At 37.8% G+C, this 23,403-nt stretch overlaps 1 protein-coding gene across 1 annotated transcript; it reads left to right on the top strand.

Annotated features, from left to right (window-relative positions):
* The first annotated feature begins 15,198 nt into the window (after positions 1–15,198).
* On the top strand, positions 15,199–21,248 carry LOC136226156 (uncharacterized). Its single transcript, XM_066014490.1, has 5 exons — positions 15,199–15,455; positions 16,625–16,745; positions 16,858–17,285; positions 18,593–18,941; positions 19,948–21,248. The coding sequence occupies exons 1-5, from the start codon at positions 15,421–15,423 to the stop codon at positions 21,013–21,015; spliced, it is 2,001 nt and encodes a 666-aa protein (XP_065870562.1). The 5' UTR covers positions 15,199–15,420; the 3' UTR covers positions 21,016–21,248.
* The last annotated feature ends 2,155 nt before the right edge of the window (positions 21,249–23,403 follow it).

Here is a 23,403-nt window from a genome sequence, read left to right as displayed (position 1 = left end):
TTCTCAGGATTTGACTTTGCACCTTATAAAAACATCAACTATGAATGGTGTTGGTCCCGTGTAACGTGACAAGATTAGTTCCAAGGGGGGGATAAGAACTATTCAAAAAAATTATCCGTTAAGGCTGACTTCTTTTCTTTAAGAAAAGGTTTACACAGCAGTGCTGAGTAGTTTAAGACACAAGCTTAGTCAACTGGTGACTAAGTCTGTTTCTTTTCTTGAGTCATGAGATAGCACTTGAGTCTATTCCTGAACTCAGCTTCTCAATGCACCTAACTCAGCGTGAGTTCGTTACTTAGTCAGTTTTATAGCAAGCAATATATAAAGGAGTTAAGGTTTAGAAATATGTTACTCAGCAGACATATCCTGGTTCGGCCTCTCCGCCTACGTCCAGTCCCCGGAACTCGTTCCGAGCTTTTTGAATCCTCTACAGAAGCTGAGTATACAAGAGTACCTTCCTATATTCCTCTACTCACTCCTATTACTACCGCTGAGTACTATAACCGAGTACTTAGCTTCTCCTTTCTATACTTCTAGAAATGATAAGTGTTTGTCCTAAACAACAATTGCTAAGACACTTTAGATGAATAAAATCACTCTAGACTTTTACACAAGATTGGAGTTGGTGTAAGATTTGCTTTGCTTTTCTCACAGAACTTCAAGTATCAATTTGGTCAACGTTTCGACTTGATTGAAGATCTGCATCGAATGAAGCATTTGAGTGGCCTATTTATAGTGACACTTGAGGCACCGGTGGTTTCGAATTTTGAAATAACCGTTGGAGTAAAACGTCTTCCTATCGCTTTCACTCAGTACGTGCTCAGCGTCCTCGGCCAATCATATTCTTGTATCTTCTGTCTTCGCCAGTACTCAGCAGATTTTCGTCAGATGAAACAGAATGTTTCCACATTTATGGTAAAGTCTTCCAGACAGCTTCATGCGCCTTATGAGCTTTACCCAAAGTAGAAATACTTTGTCTCCAAGTTTATTCTGTTCTGCCGCTGACTTGTACTTCTTGTCGTTAAACTCAGCAGCTTCATCTTGAAGCTATTAGTAGAAGGCTTCTCGATCCTTCTTGTTGTTGGGCTTATGTCTTACTCAGTACGACGGCGTTTTGAGTCTTCTTGGGCCGTGAGGCTTTGACTCTCTTTTATGGGCCTTGGGTCCATTTAGCTAATTGGCTTATTAATCAAATAACTCAACATTGAACAAACACATTAGTATGAATAAATCAAAGCATTTAAATTTAATGTGTTGGAATATTTTTATCATTCACATAAATAATTTTGTCAAATCAAAATCATGTGGAAAGGTGTTTCAACAAACTCCCCCATTTTGATGTTGGCAAAAATATTCAATAAGGAACTCAGTGTTGAGCTCCCCCATGATGATTGACCTATTCTTAACTTCTTAAGATTCTCCCCCGTAAGGGTTGAGCCGCTGACTTAGTTTTACTTTAAACATTTTAAGGTTTAATCAAGTAAGTCTAAAGTCAGTGTTCAGAGTTAGGTCAGTTCTTGGACCAGGCTTATTTCACTCAGTTTTGATATAAAGTTAAGCGGAAGATTAAGTTCAAATATTGGAGTTAGCTGAGTGAGTTAATTGATGCTGAGTAGTTTTACTCAGTGGCCAAGTACATGATTAATTCAATGTTGTCAAGCTTTAGTTACTTTGTTTAATTCAAATAAGAGACATGTCAGACAAGTCATGAATTTAGATCAACACAGCAGATAGGCATAAAGTGATAATAAGATAACACAGATAATTTAATGAAGATACGTTAGTATTTAGCACGCAACATAACATAAGCAAGTACACAAGGTTACAAATATCTATCGCCTAATGTTGACAGACACTTGGTTAGACTTGGTCTTGGGTTGTTGCTGGGGTTGAGTGCTAGGAGGTTGTGGTTGAGTGCTAGGAGGGACAACTGAAGAAGTGGAACCATGATGTTGTTTCTTTTGTTGAGTTCCAACTGGATGTTTATCTTTCTCCCCCTTTTTGCCAGCATCAACGGGCTGAGGGACAACTGCATAAAACTTCCTTTGTTCAACAGCACGAGTCAGTAGGGCGGAATACTGCTGGAGTTGAGCCGTGTTGTGCTTGAGCCCGTCAAAGACCTTGATCCCACCAGCCATGTTGGACGCCGGAATTTCCATATGAGAACTGATGACGTTGAGTATAAATTGAAGGGACTTGCCTATCTAGCTTATGGTGTCGGTCATCATGGCGTAGGACTGATGGTACATTTTGAGCAGGCCAGCATCATAATGGTGTTGCTGGTTAGATTGATATGTGACATGGTCATAAGTGGCCTTGGCAAGTTGAAAAATCTCAGATGTCTTGGCCTATTCAGTTTTCATCTCTTCTCTTGATAAATTGAGCATGCGAATGGATTCAGCAATTTGCTCGATTGTGCATTGAGAGGAAGAGGCAACTAATTCTTGAGTTATGGTCAACTCAATTAAGACTGGAGTAAGTTGAGCTGACTTAGCCACATCAGAGTTGGCGGCAGTTAAGGCATTGAGTTTCCCTTCAATTGTGTCCATATGTTGCACCATGTGCAAGTGAAGGTTTGCCATTTTGGTAGCGAACTCTTGCTTTGGCTGTTGAGCTACCATTTCAGTCAGCACACATAAGATCTCCTTGAGGCCTTTTAGTTCAGTGAGGAGTTGAGTGATGGTGCTCAGTTGTGTAGGCTCCGCTGAACTGCGGTCAGTATCAGTTCCATGAGTGCTTTGTATTTCTGCGATGAGTTCTTGGGCAGCTTGTAAGATTCGTTTCCCAGACTGGGAAGAAGTCAAGAATTGCAGAGGATCAGTTTGAGAAGTTTCAGGAACTGAGTTTTGGTTGGCGGTAGGTGGTTTTTCATCTGAATACACACCAGAATTAGGGTTGTCCTTTAGATCAGGTGAGGTTTGAGCAACTTGAGTTGCAGACTGAGTGGTGTGATCCACTGCAGGAATTGATACATTGTCTGACTGTTCTAGAAGAGAGTTGAGTGGTACCGTAGCATTGTCTACCTGCTCAGTGTCAGTCGGGAGCTGAACATTGACTTGAGGAGGAGTCAGCTCGAGATTGTCCTGAGCATGGGATTTCTCCAGTGTATGTTCATTCTCTTGAACAGCGGGTTCATCGATCACTTGCTTTGATGAGCTAGTAGCAGCGGTGTCGGTAGACTTTTGACCTTGAGGAGCTTCAACTTCGGCATGTTCCTGACTCTTAGAAACAGAGGCTTGTTTTTCTTTGACTGGTGAGGGCTTGGTAATAGGCTTAGAGAAAAAGTTGAAGTCCAAGTCAGTCAAATTTACGATAGGTTCATGGAGAGGTGAGTCATCCAGTATATCAAACACTAGAGGTTTGTGTGCCTTCTTCTTATATCGTTTGTCACTGCCATCTTTAGAAAGGTTTGAAGAAGGGAGTTGGTCAGTGGTGCTTGGTGACACAAGATGGACTTGCTCAGCGTCATTAGTAGTGGTGTCAACAGTTGACTCATCTCGTGGCTCAGTAGCTAGATTCTTCATCTGCTCAGCGGAGACAGATTGTTTTTGTTGATTGTTTGAAGGTTGAGTTCTTTCAACAGATTCCTAAGTTCGCAGAAAGAAGGAATCCTTTGGAACGAATACATCCAGAGGAATTGCATCCAACGGTGTAACTCCAGAAACCCTCTTCCTCTTTAGGGGTGACTCAGTTTTCTCTTGTTCATATTCAGTTTCTTGAACAATGGCAGGTTGTTTTTGGGCAGCTTTGGTAGGTTGAGGTTTCTTTTTGATTGACTCAGCGGGAGATGAGTTAGCCATAACAACTTTTAGGCGTTTGACAGTTTAGAGTGTGGGTTCTGCCTTTCTCTTCTTTCCTTTACCGGTCGGCTCAGCTTCCTCTTCAGCTTCAATCACCGCATCCTTTCTTTTCTTTGATTTAAAGGGAAGACTGTGTGCAAGTTTAGTGAGATCTTCAATGGTGATTTCCGTACCTAATATGCTTTCCTCATTCTTAAAGCTGCTTTTGTGATCCCTAAGAATTTCGATAATGAGTGAGCCCATTCGAAGTGCTCCAGTGCTTCGTTGCATAGCCCCGATCAGGAACATAGGCATGTTCAGGGGTTTATAGTTGAGCATATGCCATAAGAATCATTGCTCAAAGTTGGAGGCAGAGGATGTGGCGTTGACCTTTGGATAGATGTAGTTGGTCAGTAGGTAGTGGGCGTGCCTCTGATGTTGAGTAAGCGAAGTGCAAGAGACTTCCCCTACATGCCCTTCAGGTTTACAAAAAGTAGCGGTGTACTTAACCTTCTTGTAGTCATTTGTTCTTCTCAGCTCAGCTCCCTCGTCCTTCAAGTTTAGAAGGATGGCTAAATATGAACGGTTGATGATGATTTGCTTCTTATTGATGTAAGTGACCATAAAATCAATATCATCCGTGGCAACCAGCAGATTGGAGTAGAACTCAGTTACAAGCCTTGGGTAGGTCAGCCCGTTTAAGGAGAATAGTTTGGTCCATCCATTCTTGGATATCCAGTCATTGTAAGGTTTGACAGTCTCTACGAAGCTTTTTGAGAACCATCGTGAAGCTACAACGTCTAAGCCTTCAACGTCGGAGTATACGGATCGAAAGGTTCTCTCCTCAGGTTCCTCAGTTTTCTTACCCTTGTTCTTCTTCTTTTTCTTAGAAGGAGTTGAGTGCTTAGTATGAGGATCAACACCGAGAATGCTGACCTCGTCCATGGGTTGGTCATGCTGACCATGTCCAGTATGAGCCTCATATTCTGGAGTATCAACGTACTCTTGCTCAGGTGGAGAACCGGGGTTGATGTCTAAGCGATTATCTTCATATTGGTCACCAGAGACATTCTGGGAATCAGACATGGTGTTCTCGAGAGTTTCTTTGAGAAGATTTGAAGTTCATAAGTTTAGAGAGAGAGAAGGTTCGAGTGCGAATTTCAAGCGTAGAGAGTGAATAGTGAGAAAACGTTCACTATTTATAGACGATGGATGGTGACTTGAAAGGTCGAAAGAAATGGTGGGAATTTGAACCATCGGAAGTCAGTTATTACTGACATTAATTGCGAGAAACGGCGCGTGCTTTTACTAATGATGACGCTTATGTCATCCTAGAGGCTACGTAACTACGCGTGCAAACCCTAATTGTGCAAATTGCCTTACTCAGCAACGTAGTTGCTCAACAGTTCAAGTTCTGAGTATATAAAGCAGTTTTTATCCATGTATGGTGAAAGATACTCAGCATGTAAAGCAACTCAGCATGTATAGCAACTCAGCATGTAATAAATCACTCAGCATGAATCATACTTAGATTTTATTGAAGAGGATTAAACATACCGATAGCTTCTCTAAGAATGTTAAATTGCTCACGAGCCAGTGGCTTGGTGAAGATATCTACAAGCTGCTCATCCGTTGGGACGTAGGTCAGCTTTATCTCTCCCTTGAGTACATGGTCTCTGATGAAGTGATGTCTTATGCTGACGTGCTTCATCCTGCTGTGCTGGATTGGGTTCTTTGATAGGTCAATGGCACTTTTGTTGTCACATTTGACTTCAATTGTTTTAGTTTGAACACCATAATCTTCTAGTTGTTGCTTAATCCAGAGGACTTGAGCAACATAGCTTCCAGCAGCAATGTACTCAGCTTCAGTGGTAGACAGGGCTACTGACGACTACTTCTTACTGAACCAAGAATCAAGACAGCTTCCAAGGAAATGACATCCTCCTGAGGTGCTTTTTCGTTCAAGTTTGTCTCGTCCGTAGTCAGCGTCAGTGTATCCAATGAATGTGAAATCATAAGTATTGGGATACCATAAACATGCATTCACTGAGCCTTGCAAATATCTAAGGATTCTTTTTACAGCTATGTAATGAGATTCCTTAGGGTTAGATTGATATCTATCATAATAACATACTAAGAACTGAATGTCCGGTCTACTAGCGGTTAGGTAGAGTAGAGAGCCAATCATACCTCGGTACAATTTGCTGTCTATTGACTTACCACTTTCGTCAGCGCAGAGGACAGTGTCAGTGCTCATTGGGGTAGATATTGACTTGCAGTTCTCAAGTTCATACTTCTTTAATATCTCCTTAGCATACTTGGTTTGACTGATGAAGATGCCATTTTTCCCTTGTTTGATTTGAAGTCCAAGGAAGAAGTTGAGTTCTCCCATCATTGACATTTCAAACTCAGTCTGCATCTGCTTACTAAATTCCTTGCACATGGACTCATTAGTGGCACCAAAAATAATATCATCAACGTATATCTAAGCCAATAGGGTATCTTTAGCCTTCCTCTTAATGAATAAGGTTGTATCAGCTTTACCCCTGACATAATTTCTAGTCAGCAGGAAACTGGTCAGCCTCTCATACCAAGCACGTGGTGCTTGCTTGAGACCATACAGAGCCTTTTTGAGCTTATAAACGTGGTTTGGGAACTTGGGATCCTCAAACCCTGGAGGCTGATTAACATAGACTTCCTCGTTTATAACTCCATTAAGGAATGCACTCTTAACATCCATTTGAAATAACTTAAAGTTCATGTAACTAGCATATGCACATAAAATTCTTATAGCCTCTAGCCTTGCCACTGGGGCGAAGGTCTCACCGTAGTCAATACCTTCTTGCTGACTATAGCCCTGAGCTAAAAGTCTTGCTTTGTTCCTGACTACGTTCCCTTATTCATCTAGCTTGTTGCGAAAGACCCATCTTGTTCCTATGGTCGTCTGGCTTCTTGGGTTTGGCACTAAGTCCCATACTTCATTTCTCTTGAATTGATCAAGTTCTTCTTGCATTGCACCCATCCAGAACTCATCGTGCTCAGCTTCAGAGAAGTTCTTTGGTTCCAGAACTGAGACGAATGCTACATTGCTGAGGTATCTCATGAGTTGATTTCTGGTCATCAGGGTGTTTTCAGCAGCATCAAGAATAGCACTCTCTGAGTGTCCTCTTAGTATTCTGATCTCCTTTGGTAGAGTGATGTCTTGAGCTGGCTGTGTTTCAACAATCTCTGCAGGTATAGATTGGTTAGTGAAGACAATTTGAGTTTCGCTTTTACCTTTGGTCAGCCCTTGAGGTAGTGACTCAGCGGCTGTTTCTTGGTCAGCAGGTGCTGAGTATGGATCATCCTCAGTCAGCTGCTTGTCTTTTCCTGCAGGGTTAGTTTCATCGAACTCAACGTGTACAGACTCTTCTAAGACATGAGTTCGTTTATTGAAAACTCTATATGTTTTGCTGTTTGTTGAGTAGCCTAAAAAGATAGCTTCATCAGCTTTTGAATCAAACTTAGCAAGGTTGTCTTTAGTATTTAAAATGAAACATTTATAGCCGAAGGCACGAAAGTATCCAATGTTGGGTTTTCGTCCTTTCCAAAGTTCGTAGGGAGTCTTCTTTAATATGGGTCTGACTAGAGCCCTATTAAGTATGTAGCAAGCTGTGTTGATAGCTTCTCCCTAAAAGTACTTCGGAAGCCTATTCTCACTCAGCATTGTCCTGGCTATTTCAACCAAGGTTCTGTTTTTCCTCTCAACTACCCCATTCTGTTGAGGCGTTCTAGGAGCAGAAAAATTATGGTCAATGCCGTTGGCTTCACAGAATTCAACAAACTGTTGATTTTTGAATTCTCCACCATTATCACTTCGGATGTGAGCTAACTTTAGGTCTTTATCATTTTCGAGTTTTCTTACTAATGTTGAGAACGTCTCAAAGGTTTCATCCTTGCTACTCAGCAAGATGATCCAAGTGTACCGAGAAAAGTCATCTACAATGACCAAGGAAAATCTCCTACCACCCAAGCTCAGCGGCTGGACTGGTCCGAAGAGATCCAAGTGTAGCAACTCGAGCGGACGTTTGGTTGAGACAATGTTTTTACTGTGAAAAGATTTTTTAGTTTGTTTTCCATACTGACAGTCATTGCATAATTGATCCTTTTCGAACTTAAGTTCTCGCAATCCCTCAACTAATTGCTTTCTTGCTAATTTGGCCAGGAGGTCCATGCTTACATGACCAAGTCTCCTGTGCCATAGCCAGGAATTTTCTTCCTTTGACACTAAGCATACATTTTTTGAAAATTTCTTTTCCAAATTCAGCATAAAGACATTATCAACACGAGGGGCAGTTAAAATTAATTCATTTGTTTTTCCCTCGAGTATTTTATATCCAGTGTTATCAAATATAACTTTTCTGCCGTTGTCGCATAGCTGAGCTACGCTCAGTAAGTTATATTTAAGTCCACTGACTAGGGAGACTGGCTCAATAGTAGGATTACCACCAACGGTTCCTGACCCTACTATCTTACCCTTTTTGTTGTCTCCGAAACTTACGCTTCCACCTCGTTTACGCACAAGTGTGATGAACTGAGTTTCATCACCAGTCATATGCCTCGAGCATGCGTTGTCAATGTACCACATTTTTGACTTCTCAGCACACCTCAGGCCTACCTGCAATATAGCTAGTTATCTTTAGGTACCCAAGTCTTTTTGGGTCCTTGTTTGTTAGGCTCAGCAGGTGAAACATCATGTTTAATCTTATGACGACACACTTAGATAGTGTGCCCATTCTTCCCACAGAAGTCACAGCTGACCTTCCGTTGGGGATATCTCACTGGCTGGTCAGCACCCCAATGCTGAGCATGCCAGCACACCTTTGTGGTGTGTCCTTTCTTCCCACAGAAGTCACACTGGACATTCCGCCGAGGATTCCATCTCTGCTGACTAGTACTTCGGTACTGAGTGTTCAGAGGAATATTTCTTTTATTCGGAACCTTGAATTGATTTTGAATAGATGTGATGTCTTTTCTCAGTTTCTTAGAATCTGATTGGACCTCAGAGACAAACTTGTGCATAGTTTCTATGTTGCTATGCAAAGTTGAGTTGTCTTGGAGAAGATATCGAAGGTCACTGAGTTTGACCTCTTCAATCTTGTCACATCGCCTACTGAGTGCTCTAACCTTCTTGTTACACTTTTTGATAAGTGTATAGAGATCACTCAGGGCATTTATCATTTCATTTCTGAGCAGGGGTAGTGATATTACCTCAGTTGAGTGTACCTCATCGTCAGATGCAATGGAGGGGTCTGCATGCTCAAAAACACAAGGCTCAGCAAGCTCATCAGCCATGAAGCAAATCTTTGCTGACTCAGTGGCATCAGCTTCTGATGATGATGACTCATCACTGTCACTCCAGGTTGCCACCATTGCCTTCTTGCTGTTCTTCTTTTCCTTCCTCAAGGTAGGACAGCTTGATTTGATATGGCCAGTTTGATGACATTCAAAGCATGTGATGGGCTTTGAGCTGTCCTTCTTGTACTTGCTGTCGCTGGACTCAGCTTTGTACTTGTCAAACTTCTTGTAAGGCTTCTTGGAATATTTATCATTCTTTCTGAACAACCTTTTAATTTTTCTAGTGAACATGGCCATTTCTTCATCATCTGTTGAGCTCCCATCAGTGGAGTCAGCTTTCATGACAAGAGACTTTTGCTTCTTGTCCTCAGACTTCTCCTTCACCTTAAAGTTCTTCATTGAGATCTCATGGGCCAGCAGAGATCCAATGAGTTCATCATACTTGTAGGTGGTCAAGTCTTGAGCTTCCTCAACAGCAGTTTTCTTGGCTTGCCAGCTTTTGGGAAGACTCCCCAGTATCTTCTTGACTTGCTCTTCCTCAGTAAAGATCTTGCCAAGTCTTTTGAGCTCGTTGATTATGTTTGTGAATCTTGAGTTCATTTCAGAGATTCCTTCATCATCATTCATTTTAAACAGTTCGTACAACCTCATGTGCTGGTTCACCTTGGACTCCTTAACTTTGTTGGTTCCTTCATAAGTGACCTCCAGTTTCTTCCAGATTTCCTGTGCTGACTCACAACCTGAAATTTTATTGTACTCTGCAGCATCTAATGCATAGTGAAGCATGTTTATAGCTGAAGCATGATTTTATAGCTTCTTGAGGTCATCTTCTGTCAACTTAGTCTCAGCTTTAACAACCGTTTGGCCGTCAACAGTTTCAATAGGAACAAATGGGCCTTGGACTATAGAAAGCCATGCACTCATATTTGTTGCCTGAATGAAGTTTTTCATTCTGTTCTTCCAAAAGGTGTAGTTAGACCCGAAGAACAGAGGAGGTCGAGTAATGGACAGTCCCTCAGGAAGAATCTGAGTTGTTTGATTTCCTAGGATGAAACGAGTGCTGTTCTCAGCCATTGTGGGGATCAGCTCAAGATAGTTATATCTTGCTCAGTGAGCTTTTAAGCTCTGATACCACTTGTTGGTCCCGTGTAACGTGACAAGATTAGTTCCAAGGGGGGATAGGAACTATTCAAAAATTTTGTCTGTTAAGGCTGACTTCTTTTCTTTAAGAAAAGGTTTACACAGCAGTGTTGAGTAGTTTAAGACACAAGCTTAGTCAACTGGTGACTAAGTCTGTTTCTTTTCTTGAGTCAGGAGATATCACTTGAGTCTATTCCTGAACTCAGCTTCTCAATAGACTTAACTCAGCGTGAGTTCGTTACTTAGTCAGTTTTATAGCAAACAATATATAAAGGAGTTAAGGGTTAGAAATATGTTACTCAGCAGATATATCCTGGTTCGGCCTCTCCGCCTACGTCCAGTCCCCGGAACTCGTTCCAAGCTTTTTGAATCCTCTACTGAGCTCTTTAAAGGTTGAGCACGAAATCTTTTACAACAGAAGCTGAGTATACAAGAGTACCTTCCTCTATTCATCTACTCACTCCTATTACTACCGCTGAGTACTATAACCGAGTACTCAGCTTCTCCTTTCTATACTTCTAGAAATGATAAGTGTTTGTCCTAAACAACAATTGCTAAGACACTTTAGATGAATAAAATCACTATAGACTTTTACACAAGATTGGAGTTGGTGTAAGATTTGCTTTGCTTTTCTCATAGAACTTCAAGTATCAATTTGGTCAGCGTTTCGACTTGATTGAAGATCTGCATCGAATGAAGCATTTGAGTGGCCTATTTATAGTGACACTTGAGGCACCGGTGATTTCGAATTTCGAAATAACCGTTGGATTAAAACGGCTTCCTGTCGCTTTCACTCAGTACGTGCTCAGCGTCCTCGGCCAATCATATTCTTGTATCTTCTGTCTTCGCCAGTACTCAGCAGCTTTTCGTCAGATGAAACAGAATGTTCCCACATTTATGGTAAAGTCTTCCAGACAGCTTCTTGCGCCTTCTGAGCTTTACCCAAAGTAGAAATACTTTGTCTCCAAGTTTATTCTGTTCTGCCGCTGACTTGTATTTCTTGTCGTTCAACTCAACAACTTCATCTTGAAGCTATTGGTAGAAGGCTTCTCGATCCTTCTTGTTGCTGGGCTTATGTCTTACTCAGTACGACGGCGTTTTGAGTCTTCTTGGCCCGTGAGGCTTTGACTCTCTTTTATGGGCCTTAGGTCCATTTATGCTAATTGGCTTATTAATCAAATAACTCAACATTGAACAAACACATTAGTATGAATAAATCAAAACATATAAATTTAATGTGTTGGAATATTTTTATCATTCACATAAATAATTTTGTCAAATCAAAATCATGTGGAAATGTGTTTCAACAAATGGAACACCATGGTATGGGTAAAGTTATAGTTCATAAGGATCCTAGCGCTTATGGTTAAGATTATGTTATCAATCACTCAATCATGTTGTTTTCATTATTTCCTTGGATACATCATATGATTGTAGGATCTAGAGAATTTGGCAGATGATATTTTTAGTGTGCACCATATGATTAAATGAAAGGTGTTCACAATTTCTATTTTATTTCCTTTTGTTCTTAACCCTGATTTGTATGTTGATGGTGTTTATCTTTTATTTCTTTATATTTAATTTTAATTTCTCTTTGCTAATTTTTAAAGTTTCTCAAGATGGGGAATCTCTAAAAATGACGTTTGTTTTGATATCTGCTCCTAATTCCTACCAATTTTTTTATTTGTTTGTTTGTCATAACCTCGATAGAACATGTACATAAGAACATGCAATCAAATTTTTTATTTGTGATGGTGAAGACAGAACATGTAATTGTACTCAAAATATAGTATTTAAGAGGTTTTTAATAATTTATAGTGAATTATTATAGTCAAATCAATTATATTGTAAATTACATATTAATATATTTTTCCATATTAATTTAATTATATTTAAAAATATTGTACATATCATGCATCGCACGGGTGTAAGGCTAGTTATATATATATATATATATATATATATATATATATATATATATATATATATATAAGGAATATAGAGATGAAAACCTAAGGGTTCAATAGAAAAAAAAAAGAGAAACCCCAATTTTGTTTTGGAGCAGTCGTGTTCATGTGTAACAGTAGATGCCATGAACTCTTCTTCTTATATTGGTATGATTATCAAACAAGTAATAAATCAAAACTAATAACTTGTTAGTTTTCAATTCTCAATAGATGTAAGTGGTTAATTATATGCATAGTTGATATTTGTTTGTATACTTTATGTAATTGACTGTTATACTTAGAGTTATTGTGTTTAGTTGAAACTATATGATTTGATGCATTGGGTTTGTGAATATGAAATTTTGTTAAAATTGATCATTTATTAATATTGATTGCTCATATAGAATTATATGATTATCATAATTGTCAAATTTGTTATGCGGATTGATTGAATTTGATAGTTATAGTGCATTTGAGTTTGACGAATGATTTTTATAGTGATATTTTTTTTGGTGATACAGGAATACAAAAACACAGCAGAAAAAAAACTATCAGCAAAAAAAACTAAAACAAACTAAACTAGAAAGCTAATAGAAACACACAACAACAAAGGCATCAACTCTATGTTGTTATACTTCTCGAGAGTCCAACCTCATTCTTATCATCTTGCAGCAAGGAATCCATCCCCTCAATTGGGACATTTAAATCCAATACCCCTAATGGCAGAGATTGTGCTTGTCTGGCTAGAAAATCTGCACTTTTGTTGCACTCTCTGTATATATGTTGTACCTGTATATTACTGAAATCTGTCATCAGAGCTTTGATTGCAAAGATTAAGGACTTAGAAGGATGATGGGGGGAGCATTTATTGTTGATAACTTTCACCGCGTCGATGCTGTCTGATTCCACAATCAAATTTTGTAATTTTAACTCCCTTGCCATTGACAAGCCGCTGTATATACTCCATAACTCCGCCTCTAACACTGAACCCTTCCCAATATGGTGTTGAAACCCTATGAACCGGTCTCCTATAGTGATATTTTATTTGATGAGCTATTGTATATTAAGGACAACAAATGTGAAATGTGTTTGGTAAATAAATAAATATAATATAATTAATGGCTTGTCTTGGTGGAGTTATATTCAATGGTTCTCGTGTTGTTGGTATATCTCGATGAATTTGAGATGAGTATCTCGAGATGCGGGGGATACTTTGTATTCTTTATTATGATATGCGATATATATTTAGCACCTAGGCGTGGTGGCAGTGCTAAAATACCGTGGGGACGGTATCTGAATACCTTGGCATGCGGTCGGTATCTTATTGTGACATATGTGATCGCCATGGATTGAAGAAAGTTGCTAACCATTGAATATATCTCTCCTTGTTAAGCGGAGTTTTTTAACAAAATAAAAAATGAATATTAAAAAAACATGTTTTAATGCTTGAGCACATGATAATTATCAAATGCATGTAAATTGAATTGGGTCTCCCAAACTATATTATTGGGCCTCCCAAGCTAACCTCCACCTCCACAAGTTCTCTAAATTAAGGTTATTAAGTGCTTAACGATGCATCTTTCAGGACGATCAGTACATGGATAATCGTTGTATTAATTTTGTCAATTGGGAATTTAAATGGTTACAATTTAAAGTGTTATAATTGTAAAACTGTAATTTTTAGCCTATAGAATTTTATTGTACTTATTTATAAAAAAAAGGAGAGTTACATTATGTTGTTAATCATTAATATATTAATCATTTAAACTTGCTTAAAGTAAACTATTAGACTCTTAAATTTGGTAATAGTGATCTACTAACCTCTACTTGTTTAAAATAGTATAAATTTCAATTTGTCCAAATCATTTTTTTCCCTATCACATGCACTTAAGGATTAATCGTAGCACTTTAAACAAATTCAGATAGCTAACGAGACACTTTATAAATTTAAAGAACCAAATGTTGCTTAAAGTAATATAAATTTCAATTTGTCCAAATCATTTTTTATTCTATCACATGGACTTGAGTGATTAATTATAGCACTTTAAACAAGTTCAAATAGCTAATAAGACACTTTATAAATTCAAAGAATCAAAAGAATTTTTTGGACCAAGTTTAGAAGGCCCCATTAAATCATCAATTTAGGGGTAAATTATACCTAGGGCTACAACATTACTCATTTTCACACTATAACTAGTAAATTTCAAAACGTAACCCTAAAATCACTCAATTTTACATTTTTAAACATTGTGATAATTAAATTTCAACTCAAAATGATGAGCTCAAAATAAAACCGTCAAAGAATTAAAGTTGTTTAGAACCACATCTACTATAGAACTACATTTTTTTATTTTCTAAAATCACAATTTTCAGAGTTTCTCTCTTTGAACATTCAGTTTCTCACTTAGTCAATGTTCTTTTTAACTGAAATTAAATTAAATTAACTGAACTAAACCGAATGCTACTGAACTGAATTGAATTGAACTGAACTGAACTGAACTTAACTGAACTGACTTAACTTAACTTAACCGAGCTGAACTTAACTTATTTATACTGAAATTAAGTCAAACAAAACATGATCCTAATCAAATAACATCTAAATAACCTGAAAACGAAAAAATTTGAAGAATTAAAACCGTTTAGAATATCATCAATTCTTAAAAATTTTTATTTCGAGATCATCAAGTAATTTTAAGACGTTAATTGGAATTTAATAACTATAATATTAAAAAATACTAAAATTAAATGATTTTTACGTTAAAGTTTGATATTGGTCATAATATTAATTGAATTAGTTGAGTTAAAGTTGAGTGACGACATGTAGTTTACCCTTGATTTAGGATACTAGAAATGACAATGTTTATGAAATTAATTAGAATGAATTCTAAAAAAAAAAAAAAAAAAAATGTAGGAGAAATTTGTAATTTGAATAAAATGATAGATAGTATATACTAAGAAAGCATGACATTGACGGGGATGGTCCCATGGATTCTTTTCCAATGGTGTGAAAGTGAAAAGAGATGTTTCCTCTCAACTCAACCCGTTCCCAAAGAACACCAAATCAAAATCTAATCTTTCTTACAACTTAACTTAGTTAAAGTAAAAACCCCCCTTTCTATAATTTAATGTGCTGTGTTCACTTCTGCTCTGAATACTTTAAGCAAGGTCCGTCCATCTGTTCATTCTTTCTTCCCTAAGCTGGAGCATCTTGCATAAGTATGAATATTTCTGATCAGGATAAGCAAGATCAGAGGTAAAGCCTACTCTGGGTATTCTTTTTCTTGTTTGTTTGATTTTTGTTTACTAATTCTAGCTGCTTTTGCCCTCTCTACCAAGTTAATTTCAGTTTACTTGGGGTTGGTAAGCTTGAATGTTTAAATGAGATTCCGTTGTTTTAGATTTTCCTTGAAATGTTGAAAATTTGGAATTTCGGTAAAGAATTCATGTGTATGCATTTACATTTATGGTTCTAATTACAAAGGCGTAGGATTTGATTTGTTTTGATTGCTGACTCAAAATCTCCAGAAGAATAAAACGGAGATTTACTAGAAATTAGGCAAGTCAACTCAACTGAGACTTACACGGCTAGTTGGCTTAATTCTGCTGAAAGTTTCGATTTTTGATGAAAAGAGACAACCACCTTCTTTTCTCTTACTCTTCTGGAAACTGAAATCATGTTCCAGACTTTGTACAATCCCTCATAATTAGTTGGAGATCATCTCCCAAATCTCCCAAATTATTGTTTGGTAATAACAGTATGATGTTTGTTGACTGGAATTTAGTTCTAGAATACCGAGGGTCCTTAAAAGATAGTGAAATACGGTGGATCTTGGATTAAGGGTCCAAACATGGCTCTGCCTCCAAAAGATCAATTTACTTCAGAACTTGAATTTTTTTTGGTCAAAGTAGTCTTAAATGATACAAGTCAACATATGATTTGTGGTTCTTAATATGTGTTAATTTCTGAAGTTGACAAGTGTCATTTTGAACTAATTTGCCAAGGTGTGAAGGCCAAAGTGTAATTTGACCCTGGGAGCCAAGTTGAATGGCCAATTTCCCCCTTTATCTGCTGTATCTTACTTGCTAATACTTACTACTTCCTTTCAATTCACTCTCCCTCTCACTCTCTAATTAGATTCTCTTTGTCACGAGCTTTGATCCATGAAAGCTTTTCTTTTCCCTCAAATCCTATGAAGCCCTTGAAGAATGTCATGTCCTAATATGGGTAAAATATGATTTGATATCCAAATCAGTAAGGGTCTTAAACAGTTCTGTGAAATTAGATGTTTGAATGTTTTAGATTGCATTCTAAATCCTAAGACAATGAGATATTCAGTTGATTTAAAGGCAAACTGATGTTCAGTTAATTGATGTTTTGTTTTTTCTTGATGATTTTGAACTGATATGTTAATTCAAATTCAGAGCTCGTTCTGGCATGAGGGATTCCAGTGCAATGACAATTGAATTTCTTAGGGCACGTCTGTTGTCTGAAAGGTCTGTATCAAGTACTGCAAGACAAAGAGCTGATGAACTAGCAAAAAGGGTATGTTCTGAATGGAATTTTTAGCTGGACGATTATATTTATATTGAAATAACTAGGTTCTCACCATCTCCTCTCTGATACTTTTGTGACATTGGTTTTGTATTTGAATTAGGTATCGGAGTTGGAGGAACAACTAAGGATTGTTTCTCTTCAGAGAATGAAGGCCGAAAAGGCAACAGAAGCTGTTCTCGCTATTCTGGAGGGTAATGGGATTAGTGATGTCTCTGAGACCTATGATTCATCCTCTGATCAGGATACACCTTATAAACCCAAAGTGTCTGATAGGTCCTCCAAAGAAGAGAGCTTTGCCAATTCAAAAGTGAGAAACAATGAGTCAGAAGAATTTTCAGGTTCTGATATTGATTTTTCTCCTGTGCCCGGTAGAAGCTTATCTTGGAAAGGCCGCAAAGAGACATCACGTTCTCTTGAAAGATACAAGGAATGTTCTTTAAGACGACGGAGTAGTTTTGCAGCAGTTGCTTCTTCCTCGAAAAACCATCCTGGCAAATCATGCCGCAAAATAAGACACAAAGAATCCAGGTCTGTTCATCTTTCCTTGAATTTAGTTATATTGAATTTAATAACAAACATTTTGAGTTTAAACTATTTTGTTAGTTTTCCATGCATAGTTTCTCAAGATAAGCAAAATAATTTTCTAATATATTGCTTGCGCTTTAGTCTTGTCATGCTAGATTTTGCTTAACATCTTGAGCCGGCATCAACATGGTTACTATAGTGTTCAACTTAGATTTCATGGTTGGCTTACTATTAATTTAATGGAAATTTATGCATCCAATCTCCCTTTTAATTCCATTACTTATAACAATTGACCAGCAAAGAAGAAACATAAAGTGAAATTGCACTAGTCATCAAAGTGCCCATGTCCAGGGAAGGAAAAACGGATAATGGGTTGATTTGACCCTTCAACTTGTTTGTAGGATCAATTTGCCTCAAAATGAACTTTGAGTATCAATTCAGTCTACAAAAAAAAGTGATCGTACGTCAGCATATGGTCTGTGGTATGATTGACACATTATTTTTTTATCCTAACATGTGTCACTTTGGACTGATTTCACAAAAATTGCATAGTTGAAGGTAGGGCTGTAAACGAGCCGAGCCGAGCCCGAGCCGAGCCCGAGCTTGCTCAACGAGCTAGAACCGAGCTTCGAGCTTGTTTCGAGCCCAAAATCCTCTTTGGACTTTGTTCATTAAGAAAATTATCTAACCATGAATTGTTTGTGAGTAAATCGTTAATTATATTTGTGAAGTTTGCTCGCAAATAACTCTTTAATTGTGTACATAAACAAGCTAACAAGCAAAGTTCGTGAATAAATAAATAAAATGCTTATAAATAGTTCGTCTATTACTCATTTATTATGTTTGTGAACGAACTCATCTAATAGCAAATAAAATAATATTAAGTTTAGATATTTGTGAACTAACACAAAACTATATAGTTTTCTACAAAACTAAAATTTGTTCATAAATATTCTAATCGAGCCTGCTCGCGAGCTTTCGAGCCGAGCTTTGGCCTGTTCAAGCTCGGCTCGTTTACGAACCGAGCCAGTAAATTGTGTTCACGAGCGGCTTGTTTACAAATCGAGCCGAGTCGAGCCGAGCTTTTATCGAGCCGATCACCGAGCCGCTCATGAGCGGCTCTGCTCATTTACAGCCCTAGTTGAAGGGCCAAACCTTAAATTTGGTTTGGAGCAAATTGATCCTGTGAGCCATATTCAAGTGCCAAATTGACCTTTTATCCTACAAAACATTAATGCAAGAAATTTCATGGTAGTTATATTCTACTGCAAGGAGATTATGTAGATTGGTAATTACTTTTATGATGTCAGGTCTGTAGCTGAGGAATTTAAAGCCAACCCTGTCAAAGTTGATTCTCTTGAAGGTGAAGTTAATACAAAGTCAGAAAATTCTCCAAATTCTTCTGGTGAGCCTGGGAGCTCGGGAAGTAATGTTGAAAAGGGAGAAGAAAAAATGTCGATGGACTCCTCAGTTTCAGGCTGCCTAGGAAATGAACAAAATGGTAGTGATAATGGTCTTAAATGTAATGGATATGGAGGAGATAGAGACATGGAAGAGGCACTTGAACATCAGGCACAACTCATTGGTCAATATGAAGCAATGGAAAAGGCTCAAAGAGAGTGGGAAGAAAAATTCAGAGAAAATAACAACAGTACACCGGTATAGTCCATAAAACCTATCTTTGATTGTTTGCAGATTGGAAGTTCACAACATATTTGAATTTTGTTTTCGGTTGCTCTTTTAAGTAGAATAACTTAATAAGTGCTACATCAAATTTTCTTTTCTACTAATTTAATGTCTGATTAGCTTAAGCTTGCTTTTCCACTAATTTAATGTTAGACCCTTTGGATAAAGGGTCAATTTTGGCCTTTCTGACGTTATTCATGGGGCAATTTTCCTCAAGATGATTTTTTTTAATATCAATTTAGCCCTTCAAGCTGGCATTTTTGGTTAAATCAGTACAAAATGATACATGTCAGCATAAAGAAACTAATATGTGTCAATAAACCACATGCTGGCATGTATTACTTGTGGACTAATTTCATAAAAAAAAATGCCAAGTTTTGTATTAAATTGATTCTCAAAGTTCAAGGTGAGGCAAATTGATTCTTCGAGCTGAGTTGAAGGGCTGAAAATGAATTTCATTCAAGAAAATTTAGACCCTAGTGATTGAGTTGAATGTGAACCAATAGATGTCAGCACTTCGTAGTTCCATAGGAATCCATTAGAAACTAATTTTAGAGTTTCTAATTGATAATGATCATTGCAAGTGATGATTTGGAATGCATCTCAATTTTCAATCTGATACTGATTTGTTAAAAACTAGTGTTTAGATCTGACTCATAGAGCTTGTTAAAAACTAGTGCAACTCCAAGGAAATTTCAGCTAAAATCTGAAAAACGAAAATGTCAAAGAAATTCAAAATTTAAGCAATGAAGTGTATTATGTGCACGGTGAATTGCTTGGATATTGCAGAATTTGAGGTTAAGAATCATCCTTATTTATCCAAAAATTGAAGTGAAAGCAACCAACTATGGTATGTTGATAGCCTATAATATGTTAAAATTACCTATATTAATTGAGTTTCACGATCTTATTCTGTTAAGTTGCTTTTCTCTCTTTGTGATCCTCATCTGTTCAGTGTTTTTGCTTGTAAATTGATCAGGATTCTTGTGATCCTGGGAATCGTTCAGATGTTACAGAGGAAACGTATGAGGTCAAGTCACCAGTTGCAAGCCCGGGCCCGACTATAACAACCTACACCCGAACTCATGAGGTGAGATCCCAAGTTGCAGCAGATGTGTCCAAAATTCCAGGTAGTGGCGTTATACCATCTTTGCAGGTTGATGTAGAACACTTGGAGGAAAGAAAAGAGAGTAGCATGCCTGTTTCAGAATCCTCGACACAAGATTTCGCATTTCCAATGGCAAATGGAATGCAAAATAAACAGATCTTTCACAACGACTATCATCCACTATCACTTACAACTTCAAGTTGGCATGATTCTCGTGCAAGTCAAACTGCGCCAAGCTTTCCATCAAGTAATAATGGGGGCTTAAGGAAAGAGGAAACTTCTCGAAACCAAAATGAACATTATATGGTGGTGCCACACAGAGCATCTGAAGGGTTGGGAGGCGTACTTGATGCCTTAAAAGATGCAAAAAAATTACTGCAACAAAGAATCGATAAATTGCCCTCTGTAGCCACACCTGCTAAGAAGTATATCGAACCATCTGATCCTGCTAGAGTGCCCAAAGATGAAGCACAGATTCCTGTTGGATGTGTTGGACTTTTCCGGTTACCAACTGACTTTTCAGCTGAAGGCCATGTTCGAGCAGACTTCCCGAGTTTAAATGCGCAGTTGAGATCAGGAAACTATTATCCTGATGCAGGAGCTCAATCATCTGGAAGCAGTCAATTTGTTTCAAGCCCTTATACGGAAAATTGGTCAATGTTGCCAGCAGAGGATGAATTCCTCAGAAATGGATCAAGAATTCCAAGTAAGAAACCTTATTTTGATCCTTACTTGGATACTGGTTTGCCTTCTTCAAGTAAGTACAGCTATCCCAATTATCCCATAAATACCTCGTATCCTGACTTGATGCCGCGGATGGCTTCTCGGGAAGCATTCTCAGCAGCATCTCTTCAGAGAAGAAGTCTAAGTTTTGATATGCCTAGTCAAAGTAACTTGTCATTTATGGATGATAAGATTAGACCAAGTATGTATAGATAGACAGCAGCTGAAGGTTTACATATGTTCGTGTAGGTTGTTCGGAGATAAGTTTAGCAAGGCTTAAGATATAGTGATTTTGTAGACTAGATAGTAGATGATGAGCATAGCCATTGAAGGGAGAGGGAGAGAGGGAGGGTATGTGTTTGTATCTTTTTCTGTTGTGTGGTTGGGTTTGTGAAGAGATATCTACATTGTAATTGTATCATTACTGCTTTTATGTCATTATCACACAATCATAAGCATCCAATGCAATCTTTATCTTTTTCTTAACAACTAAATCTATTCATTCACTTATTTGCATCCTTTTACCTTTCACATTCTTCTTCAGTTTTTCTATTGTCATCCAACTTTCGATTTTCATTCCAAAAACTAATATAAAAATGTAGATTGCATTATATGGATAATTAATCAGATAGGAGGAAGAAGAATTTGAGATATTCTACAAACAATTTTTTTTTTTTTAAACCAAGAAAGAAACTTGGTTATACAAAATCAGAATACAAAGCATGTCACTTGCAATATTCAAGAATCAGACCACAAGAGGAAGTAAAAGACTCCAGGAGCAAGTGATAGCATCAGTTTCAGCAATGCAGCTGTCAAAACCAAGATTTTTCAACCATCTCAAAGCTTCATGGTTTCCCGTATTTTAACGTCCCTTGGGAGGAAATTTCTCAGAATGAGCTTCGAAAAAGCTTTACAGAACCTGCCGTTTGTGTCACGAAGAACAGTGCCCAAACCCAACCAGCCGGAGCTGGGGATAACAGAAGCATCGACATTAATCTTGAATGCACAGACGAAGAACTAAAAACTTTCTGTTAGAAAATAACACTGTTTCGAACCCTCCAAATCCAGTAAACCGCAGCAGTAAAAATCACTCTACGAATCAGAATTCAGCGTTTTTTATTATTATTGAACTATCCTCCAAGCCTCTTCAATATCCGTTGAGCTAGGATCAGGCAATCTCCATTGACTCTGCCTCCACAACTCTCCTATTTTCATACAACGAGGAACATCAGAATCCACAATAGAAGTGGTATGAAACAAGCTTTTCCCCTCAATTCATAGATCATCCCAAAAATAGAACTCGTCCCTTCCAACTCCAACTTGCATCAAAAGGTTTTAGAATCCCCCAGAAAGACAACTTATTCAACTTAGCTTGAGAGATCCAAATAGCCCACATGGACGTTTTAGCTTGAATGATCTCCCAAATATGCTTTCCATTGTTCCAATCTCTTAAATCTTCGAGTCACAAACAAACCTCCAGTTTTCCTATCAGAACAAACATCCCTCCAAGCAACTAAAAGCACCGCTAGACTTAGTATTATTTCCTTGCCAAAGGAGATTTCTGCACTTGCTATCAATGGCCTTAATAACAACAACAACAGGAAGAAGAAACACTGATCCTCAAAACACATGCGTGCTAGGAAGTACAGAAACGATAAGTTGGACCCTTCCAGCATATGGAAAGAAAATGCTTAGCACCCCAACCCAAGCAGTAACCTTATCGACCAAAACTGCACAATTCTCTTTAGACAACTCAAAATCCCAAAGGAAACGAACAGTTTGATTAATCAAAATCTCTTTCACCTACCAGAGACCCTGCTCAAGAAAACCTCACTTTTCTGCCTGTTAACATGAAGACCAGAACATCTTCCAAACTCCTCCTCAAGTACTTGCACCAAAATCCCAATAGAATTAATTTCATCTTTGCAGAACAGAAACAAGTCATTCTGCAAAGCACGTATGACTCAGTCAATTCTTACATCCCTAGGCTAGGTATTCTAGCAGCCAACAATCTTGACAATAGTCCATCACCGAAGGAGAAAGTGGTTTCTCCTTGTATGAGACCATGTTTACCAAGGAAAGAGCCATGATGAATAGAACCATTAAGAGAAATAGAGAAAGAAGCCGTTCTGTTCTAACACACGCCCAATCACCGAGGAAATAAACCTCCCGTAAATCTCAAACCATGAAGAAGTGAAACTTCCAATATTAAGAAAAAACTAAATAACAATCTACTCAATGTTTCCCCACCCTAACTCTGGATCCCGATCAGATCAGGATTATGACATATGCTTAAACTACAACAGTCCTCGATTGAGCAATTCAGGATTTGGTGTATGTGAAAATCGGTAATGTGACTAAACTAGAAATTATAAATACATGCCTTATGCCTGTGTATGCTTCTTGCAATTGTTCATGTATGTATGCTTTTTCACTTTTTCACTTGTTATTTTTAGCTTATGAATATAACAATATGTAATTAAATTTTTCTCTCTTCCTATATATTTACTTTCCTAATCTGATATTAGGATAAGGTGAAAAAATACCCACAACGTTTATTGTCAGGAGCAATTTAACCCTTAACGTCTAAAATGATGCAATTTT

The sequence above is a fragment of the Euphorbia lathyris genome, chromosome 4 (genome assembly GCF_963576675.1).
Source record: "Euphorbia lathyris chromosome 4, ddEupLath1.1, whole genome shotgun sequence".
NCBI lineage: Eukaryota > Viridiplantae > Streptophyta > Magnoliopsida > Malpighiales > Euphorbiaceae > Euphorbia > Euphorbia lathyris.
Note: the sequence above shows the minus strand (reverse complement) of the source record. Positions and strands in the feature narration are given on the sequence as shown.

Coding starts and splice junctions, on each gene's coding strand:
- LOC136226156 (XM_066014490.1), top strand. CDS start 15,421: ATGAATATTTCTGATCAGGATAAGCAAGATCAGAG. Junction 16,746..16,857: donor CTGATGAACTAGCAAAAAGG/GTATGTTCTGAA, acceptor TATTTGAATTAG/GTATCGGAGTTGGAGGAACA. Junction 17,286..18,592: donor ATAAGACACAAAGAATCCAG/GTCTGTTCATCT, acceptor TTATGATGTCAG/GTCTGTAGCTGAGGAATTTA.